Raw genomic sequence first — 9,612 nt, forward strand, 5'->3', positions numbered from 1 at the left:
CACCCCACTGTCACCATTTTAACAAAAGTGCATCATCCAGGCAGCGTAGACATAACTTTACATGCTAACATTCCGCCTCAGATCGTAGCTTACTAACGTACTCATACAGGTGTGAAATTGTTTCAGATGTCTCAATAACTATTCAGACACAACACTCATAAAACCATAAAGATTAAAAATGTACTTTGAATGGCAATAAACTGTTTTGTTCACTAAAATGTGCTTATCTCTTACTCCATGTGCTCCTTCTCTTCACTGGGAGAGTTTCATGGACACCTCTTCAAAAATGTTTGCTTACATGATGAATTTCTTCTCTGGTTTTCTAGAAACAAGGGGAGGCTCAACTAAACCACAGGCTCTTCTTACTCCACTCTGCTCTACTATTCATCAAGTCAGCCTATTTGACTGCTGTGTGAGATTAAATGGAATTATCTCACACAGCAGTCAAATAGGCTGATTTGTTCAAGAACAGGTCATTTTACGTTCAGTAGATGGTAGAGTTACCTGACAATATTTTTGCTTAAGTAACTAGAAATGTTTACCTGTAACTGACTGCTGTTATTTTGTTGTAATGTTATAGTTCTTAATGGTATCTGCTGCTGCTTTACTCATATGAGACTGGGAGCTTTCACAGATGTACATTCACTTTATTAGAACACCTGGAGTACCTGTGCTGCATTAAAATAAACCACACAGATGTTCCTAATAAAGTGCCTTTACATATTTCTAGCTACACACACGTCTCACTGCAGTACAGACGAGCTGACGCTGGGTGGCGCCCCAGCTCGCCACGACTTGACTGTGTTTTATAATGTCCAGCAGTCGTCGCTCAAACTCCAGCCTTCCTCTGCCAAAATCAATCCCACAATCCTCACACACCGGCGGTGTATTCATTTGAATGGTGAAACTGTGAAACGCTAGCGATCCTGCCCGAAGGGGAGTTGCGCTTGAGTTTAACCAGTTTTTCATGTTTTGGATTTACACACCCGAGGAGCTCTCATAACATCTCACAAAATGATTCGGTCGGTATTTAACTTTACTGTGTGAAAATAATATCTGAACTAGCGTTCATGAAGCCATATGTTCACTGAGTTGGAATGCTAACTAGCTAGCTAGCTAGGGCACACTAGCGGCCCAGCTAGTTACTTTCTATATACGTCTCCGTGTTTTCTTGATAGTTGAGCTAAATGCTAAAGCTAGCTGTGGTGTTACTGCAGGAACACGAGCTAACTTTTAGCTGGAATGAAATACAGCGTTACACTTCTCAAAACATCGGCTGTTTCGTTCCAAGCACGGCAGACAACGTACAGACGTAACTTTATTCAACATGTAGTGACATTTGTCACCTGTGTTGTAGCATAACTGGCTAACAGCAGCCAACGCCTTTGTAACTAAAACACGGCGTTTTTGTTGTGTGTATCTTGTTTGAATGTGTGCATTTAGTCTTCCTTAGTCACTGTGTTGCTTTTTAGACCACATGTTGTTCACTTAGTCAACCTGTTAGCTTTTAGGCTACAAGAAGTGGCCGTGACTCCTCCTAAACTTGAGGTATATCACCAACGATTGTCCCAACTGTTTGTCCAACAGTGTCCCTTATTATGGCAGCTGGTAAGAATGTTTGGCAGCCGAAAGTCTTTAAGGTCAACCAGAGCAAATCCAATGGCTTTCTTCAACCCTGTCTGCACACTTCTGCTGAAAAGAACATGAAGCAGGTATGGAGATGTAATAGCACGTCCCATGACTTGTTGTGTAAATAACTATCCTGTTGTCTCTGAAATCCTGGTGACTGTGAAGTGAAGTACAGTTCAGTGGTATTGTAGCAGTAGAGACTGTAGTAGTGGCCTCATCCCCTATCCTTTTGTTTTAGGTGGATATTATTAATAAGGAAGAATTAGATAAAGACAGGTGAGTCTCCGATCCACATCTGTGGGATTCATCTAATTATAACCATTCACTCACTATGTGTGTCCCACAGATCACACAGATCCTTCTCAGTCACTGGACCATTAAGGCACCTTTCCATAACCATTATCACAATGTCTGTGGCTTTGAGTTTGATGATTTTCCAAACTGTGGCAGCTATGTATGTGGTTCATCTCGACTCCCCTCTTGGCAGATTGCAGGTGCATCGCAGAGTACACAGTCAGGACAAAGCGAAGCGGTTGTCATCTTGCAAGAGGAAGAGTTGTGCATTGGTGGAGGCGGGCAAAAAGCTGCACCGCAGAACGTCAGATGTAGGCCATTCCTGTGACCCCGGCATGGCCAACAAAGAAAATGAGCTGACGTGCTCCGATGATGTGCGGGGCATTCACTATAATGACAACCGTGGGCTCCCGGTGAACTCTGCAGAGGCCTCCAAGATGGCAGGGGCCAGCTCCAAGTACAGTGACTTTACTGAGGTGAGACACAAAGCTAAAGCTGTTGCTTATATTGAGAAAATATGTACAGCTTAAAGTTTATATGTAAAATGAATTCTGCGCTTTTCATTTTGTTCAAAATTGTCTGTTACTGATTAAAAACTGCAATACTGGAGACACTGAAGTCTTTTTGTGCATTGTTTGTCTATGTATAGCTATCAAAGGACCATGAAGCTATGACACACGTCCTTTTTGGAAGAAATCTTCGACTTAAAGTAGCCCTAACACTATGGCGAAAAAATGCCAGTGAATTAGTGGCGTACCTAATAAGGTAAAATATTATTCACTGCAGCTTATAGTGCTGTTTGGTAGTTTGTGCTAATTCCTCAAATATGCAACATGTTTCATTTTCAACTTTCTTTGTGGTTTCCCAGAATTCAAGATGCAGGGGTGTTGCTCGACTGCTTACCTGTCTTAACAAACAAGTAAGTCACATTATGGTTTTAGGTTTTACCTGTAATGACTTAACTGCACAATACAACAAAACTTTATTTACCCTCTGAACTCCAAGCACTTTCTGGGTGTTTTTGCTCCTGTCACATTTTTACACACTCATCTTTTTTTTTTGTGCTGTGTAAGTCCATAACTGCTCGTTTCCAGTGTCTCCTATTACTCTGGATTTTCCATGATGGAATAATTGAAACTCGTGTCTATGTCACAAAAATCCAATTATGCATTTTGGTTCTTTCATAGATTTATTGTATGTCTTCTGGGAAAATGACAAAATCAGCTGGGTCAAAAATATCCATACAGCAACTTCAAATCACAGTTGTGGTGTTAATCAAATTCTCTTAGCAGCATGGCCTTTATGAAGCAGCTATAGATCTGAGAATTATCTGTGCAAACCATTGTTTGTAAGTACAAAGTGTATGGTACAGTTGTGTCGCTGTGCCATAATCAGGATAAAAAATAAGCTGTCACCTGTTGCTGATAGACAACTGGTTAGAATGGTCAATAGCCAACCAAGAATAACCAAAAAGCAGGTCTAAAAATGAATTAGAAGATGCTGGAACACAGGTGTCTACAGTGTTTTACATCGCCATTGGCTAAGAGGCTGAGGTGCAAAAAGGAAGCCCTTTCTTCAGAAACAGCACCTTAAAGCTCGACTGAAGTTCACTGCTGATCATATGGACAAAGAAAAAGTCCTTCTGGACTAAAGTCCTGTGGTCCAACGAAACAAAAATTGAGCTATTTGGCCACAATGACCAGAAATACGTTTGGAGGAGAAAAGGTGATGCCTTTAACCCCAAGAACATCAAACCAAAGCATGGTGGCGGTAGTATTATGCTCTGGGGCTGTTCTTCTGCCAGTGGAACCAGTGCTTTACACAAAGTAAATGGAATAATGAAGATAAAGGATTACCGCCACATTTTTCAGGAAACTTCAAATCATCAGCTAGTAACTTGGGTCTTGAACACAGTTGAATGTTCCAACAAGACAATGACTCCAAACACACATCAAAAGTGTTAAAGAAAAGGCTACATCGGGCTGCAATTAAGGTTTCAGACTGGCCTTCCCAAAGTCCTGACTTCAACCCCATTGAAAACCTGTGGGCTGTGAAGGAAGGAAACAGGTCTGTGTCAGAAAGCAAACAAAAGTTAACTGTACCAATTCTGTCAAGAGGATTGGTCAAAGATGTAAGCAGAAGCTTGTGGATGGCTACTGAAAGCCCCTAATTGAGTTGAAAAAGTCAAAGGAATGTTTAACCAAACATTGCTGTATGTATATTTTTGACCCAGCAGATTTTGTCATATCCCCAGAAGACATACAATAAATGTATGCAAGAACCAAAATGCACAATTGTTTATTGTGATGCTACGCAGGGCTTTCAATGGTTACATCATAGAAAATTAAAGTTATGTCGTTGGAAACTCCAAACTGCCATGATATACATGGTCTTTACAAGTATATGTAAACTGTTGTTCACAACTGTATCAATTACTGTATCATCTAAGTTATTTTTTGCATTGCCTTAGTATACATGTAGGCCATCCAAAATACACAAAGTATCTTTTATTGGTATTATAGCTGTGCCCACTGAAAACAATTCCCCCATAATACAAACTATTTAAAAGTGAAATCAAGACTTGAGATGGGAGGGAAACTGTTATCCAGTCATGTGTTTGTCATGTCAGAAGTTTTACTCGTCCCTGTAAGTCTCCAGCAGCTCGTTTTGATGTTTGATTTTCCTGCTGTTTATCAATCAGCAAGTGTGAGGCAGAAGTCAACAGTTAAGACAGTTTGTGCCCGGTTTGCTGTTTGGTTTTCTGTGCCTGCACACATTACTGACAATCAGCTCACTCCCTTTCATCTTGTGTTTTCTTTTCTGTCATCAGCCTTCAAGCTGAAGCACCATGTTTGTCACTTGGCTGCTGCGTTGACCTCATGCCGCAAGTCAAAGTGATTCTTGCCAGTAAATATGAAGAGTAAGTAGTCCTGAGGAGTTTGCACAAACAACCGTGATGATTTGTTTTCTCTCAGACATTACAGTTCAAAGTAGTGAGTTAAAAGTCATTGGATTTGCTGTTTTAGTCTTAAAGATGACCCTGCACTTATCCAAGAAGTTTCAGCTGGTCTGATAAATAACTAATGAACTGAAGTGAGAACTGTTGAAGCCTCATGGATGAGTGGTGAAATGCCTTTGACTCAGCACTTGCCTTTTTTTATATATATATGTGTATACATATTTTATGAGCTACATGACAGAATTTTCATAGATGTGTCTGACTTTATGATTTGACTAATATATATATATATATATATGCATACATATTTTATGAGCTACATGACAGAATTTTCATAGATGTGTCTGACTTTATGATTTGACTAACTTGTCTGGTTTGTGTGTTTGTTCTTTCTTTTTTTGTTTGATAGGCATATAGTGGTGGGTTTACACTGGGTTCAATCCGTCATCAAGAAATGGTGGCCAGAACTTTCCAAAAATGAGAAAAGACTGCGGGACAGTTGTTCAGAAGACAGGTGGGCACTGCATGCTTACATATAATGTTATAGAACCGTGGGGGAAGTGATGGATACATTTAACCATGGTTTCTTATTGAAAATGTCTGTGACCTACAAATACAATATTATATTATCTCTTAAATTTTGAGAAATATTTCTTTTTGTTATTTGTGCCTTTGTTGTCCGCGAAATAGCCTGTTTCCCTTGCCAGCAGTTATATGATCAAGCCAGATGCACTTGTTTAATGCATCACTACAATCATGGGTTTTTTGAATGAAATCGACGATCAGCTGTCGTCAGTAAATGATTGAATTTCTGTAGCGTAAAGGCCAATTAATGGTTACGGCATCCCCATGTGTAATAATTTAACCAGTAAAAAGTATATCAAGGAAAACGTATTATAGATTTCCTGTAGGACATGGTACCACCAGGTCAAGCGTTTTACAGTTTAATGAGATACAATTAGAGATGTGTTTGCTGACTGTGTTGCGTAACAAGAGAGCACCTCCTTGCAGTCCAACTGATAACTGGGGCAATTACAAAACTAGGGGTGGTGGCCGGTTTGGCCAGCTACCTGAGGCTCATGCTTTCACTAAAGGGGGAATTTCAAACACTAACAAACCAGAAACATGGTGTTTGTAAGCAGACAGCAGTTTTAGCGGTTAACACTGATAACTGCTGAGTACATGCTTCCAAAAACATTTATACTATTTATACTGAAGTGATGAAGTGTTTCTGCGCAGTGCAGCTCTGAGTATACATGCATTTTAGACGTGGCTGTAAATACCGACAGATTTATTTGTAGACATCTGTTGCAGCTGAGCAGCTTTTCCCAGCAGCTGGATTAACGTTAACTACAGTTACTTGATTCATACATCATTTAAATCAACTGAGGATAATTCTGGTATAAAACCACAGTGAAGAGATGAATAACATTACAGCGTATTTACTATGAAAGCTAAGGGGATTATAACTATGTCATATAATATACTATACACGTACAAAGTCATATTTGTTAGTTTACTGTGATAGACAGAGATGGCAGCATAACCATCACAGCTCAAAAATATCACCTCATTTATACAAGTTATTCTCTCCTGTGACTGGAGATTATTATTACCGATGTATTAATGTAAAAATCTGGATTTTACCATCTACAACTCAAAAAATGAGAATCCATTATCATTAAAAACCAGAATTATGTCATAAAAGTAGGCTTTGTCTCAGAGCAGAGTACAGATATATAAAACGGCCACCGATGGGATGTAGTACTACTTAGATTAAAGGAATAGTTTGGGATCTTTTTCCCAAATAAGCCTATTTTCAAAAATGCCAATCGTCATTCCTTTAACTTGCACGTTTGTGTTTGAATAAGTTGCATGCGAGAAGATAGACATTTTTGAGCATTTTAAGTGTTTCTGACAGTAACTGACTCTCCAGATATTGCATTGGTAATGTTTGTATGTTTTATTTCAGGAATATTGAAGTCATGAAGCAGCGGTTGAAGGACTTGTGGAAGGAAGGGGCCCGATTATGTTCGGTTCCGGGATCTATGGGAGAACTGGCAAAGGTAAAAGTGATATCTTTATATTGCTTGTCAGGGATTTTTCATGTGGCATACCTGCAAAATGTATAAGGGCTTCAGACTGTGTCCAAGTTAATACTACTACACACGGTCGCGCTTGTGTGAGTACATGATGGTCATAAGGCTGTTTTGATGCCGTTCTAATCACCACTGGTAGCTGCAGTGGTAGCCATTTTGGTTGGAAGTAGTAGTACTCCTCCATAGGCTCAATCAGTCTCACCCTACCTGGCATGTGAAACAAACCATTCAGCTTTTCAATGCTTTCAAGTTAAAGCAGTCTATAGCAGAGAATTTAAAAAACAAAATGAGGAGAGTGATGAGGCCAGTGAAGGTGGAGCTGTCCAAACTCAGACACGTCTGATGATGAGAATGTAGGTGCAGGCAGGTAAATACTGACTAAACCACTTAAGAAGAAAAAATGCAGTCATAATGGCGAACGCAATCCTGGGGCTGCAATATAATCAAATATTAATTCTAGTTAATGATCCGCTGTGATATTAATGTTTGAAATGCACTGCACTCATAGGAAATGCCACATAGAAACCAGATCATGGAGATAAAACCACTTGCTTTCATCTTCAGTAAATCTGACATTTTTTTTAAAAACTCTTTTTAAAGTAATGTTTGGTCACACATCTAACTAAGTGGGGATTGGAGGCCTCTCTCTACACAGCCAGCTAGCTAGTTTTTTACCATAGCCTGCATGTGAGGCATTTAGGGGGTGTTGATAGATTCTAATGTCTAGTGAGAAGTAGATGTTCACCAACCAAGTAGCTTAGCCTGTGCCCAATTTATAGCAGTGATATCAAACAACCTCAGATAAAACAAAATGAAAGTTTTTGTGTGTTTTTTTTTTAATAAAAGTATTTTTGCAAATATCAAATGTTGAGTCACTGTCAATCTTTACATTTTGCAAAACTGGCTTATGCAAAGATAGTTATTCACCAGTAAGCAAGGTTGATTTATGCCATGCTGTTGGAAATAAACAGTGCTACCGGTGGAAAAGTTAGTCTGGAGTGCTGCAGACAGTCAGTGCCCAGTTCTGTTTGGGTGACTCGCTTGAATGAGATGAAAAGTGCTTTTAGCTAAAGCACACTGACTTTGTGTCAAAAGTCAATGAAAACAAATTCAGTAGAGCTGCATCAACACATCCATGATAAAATCTCAAAATGAGAATTGTGTCACATAAATGTTTGTCACAGAACTGTTTTGACAGACTGCACAGGTGTTCTTGCTGGTTTTTCCACCCTCTGTTGATTTTGTGTGGATGCGACCAACCAGCTCCATCCTAAAAAAAAAAACAAAACCCTTGTGACTCACCGTGGGCTTTTGTGGTTGTTATATTTGTTTCCATCTTCACATTCCTACACATGTTGAAAAAGCATCAAACTACAGAATATCAGGTTCATTAGATGTGTTAAAATATGTTTTACTGATGCTACATTTTAAGTATGTCGTAGTGTCAGACAGCCACATCCACATTACACTTTTAACATCAATATTTTCCAACTATTTGAGTAAGCTGTGATGTCACAATGGGCAGAAACTGAAAATGAAAAGCAGTAATATTTGTTTGAATTGTGATATACTCATTGTGTTGATATCTAAAAGCAAAGATCATTTGAATGACTTCAATGACGTCAACTAATGTGCTCTCTCCACTTTGTGTTTGCAGGCCATAGAGGCTTCTCTACTGCAGCTGCCCTGACAGTTTTCAACATAGCACTCTGGAGTATGTGACCACTACTACCATTCATGGCTGTGTTTTGGACTGATAATGATGCCAGAGAAATGGACTGGTTCATTTTGCTACTTAAACACAAACCTCTTAACTGGGACTGAACTTGACAATTCAGAAAACTCCCTCAGTTAGAGCTGGAGAATCTTAAGCAGGGCCGAGAGAAACTTCCTGCACAGCAAATGACTGCTTCACATTGAAGTGGACCATCTTGTGAAGGGGTATGTTTAGTGGACCTCCGTGAGACTGGGTGTAATGTCGCTCTATGAAGTGCCAAGCTCTTTGTCTCTCACTGCAGCACTCTTCACCATGTAATGGATGTATCTTGTGGATGTGTGAATGCTCCGCTGTTTTGGTGTTTTGCGCCTGGGTTCTCTGGAATCAGGAACTTGAATCTGCAACAGTCTTTAAGTTATTAGAGCATGTTTTCTTGTTTTCATTTTGCCTCTTCCTATGACATTTGACTGTATAATGTAAAATGTAAAAACAAGTGATTCTTTTAATCTTCTTTCAAATAAATTGAAAAAACAATCAAAATGTTATGCTTTTATATTTTTTGTGTTCCGTAAAGAGGCGGTACAGTAAGAACAATCTCCTGTTAAACTGTAACAGAAATACAATCAGAAATTGTTGATTTGTACTCTTGAACTTTTTTTTCCCCAGTAAGTCAAAGTCAATTTTACTGTCACTTCCGCCACATGTGCTGGACATAGACAGGATTGAGATGCCGTTTCCCTCAGACCCAGGTGTAAGCATAGAAACAAGTATTTACATATATAACAGGTATTTACATATGTGACAAGTATTTACAAATGTGAAAAAACTGAACTTAAACAGTAAGCTTTTGAAATGAGATTGTTATACAGTAAATTGAAGACACAATCACATCTACTGTTTACAGCAAAACTGAA

The 9,612-nt window shown here is 39.1% G+C and overlaps 1 protein-coding gene across 1 annotated transcript; it reads left to right on the forward strand.

Annotated features, from left to right (window-relative positions):
- The first annotated feature begins 890 nt into the window (after positions 1–890).
- katnbl1 (katanin p80 subunit B-like 1) lies at positions 891–9,238 on the forward strand. Its single transcript, XM_008284831.1, has 10 exons — positions 891–1,022; positions 1,588–1,712; positions 1,868–1,905; positions 2,117–2,399; positions 2,573–2,688; positions 2,792–2,842; positions 4,754–4,843; positions 5,292–5,396; positions 6,855–6,948; positions 8,639–9,238. The coding sequence occupies exons 2-10, from the start codon at positions 1,599–1,601 to the stop codon at positions 8,669–8,671; spliced, it is 924 nt and encodes a 307-aa protein (XP_008283053.1). The 5' UTR covers positions 891–1,022; positions 1,588–1,598; the 3' UTR covers positions 8,672–9,238.
- The last annotated feature ends 374 nt before the right edge of the window (positions 9,239–9,612 follow it).

Source organism: Stegastes partitus, unplaced genomic scaffold (assembly GCF_000690725.1).
Source record: "Stegastes partitus isolate 25-593 unplaced genomic scaffold, Stegastes_partitus-1.0.2 Scaffold9, whole genome shotgun sequence".
Classification (NCBI taxonomy): domain Eukaryota; kingdom Metazoa; phylum Chordata; class Actinopteri; family Pomacentridae; genus Stegastes; species Stegastes partitus.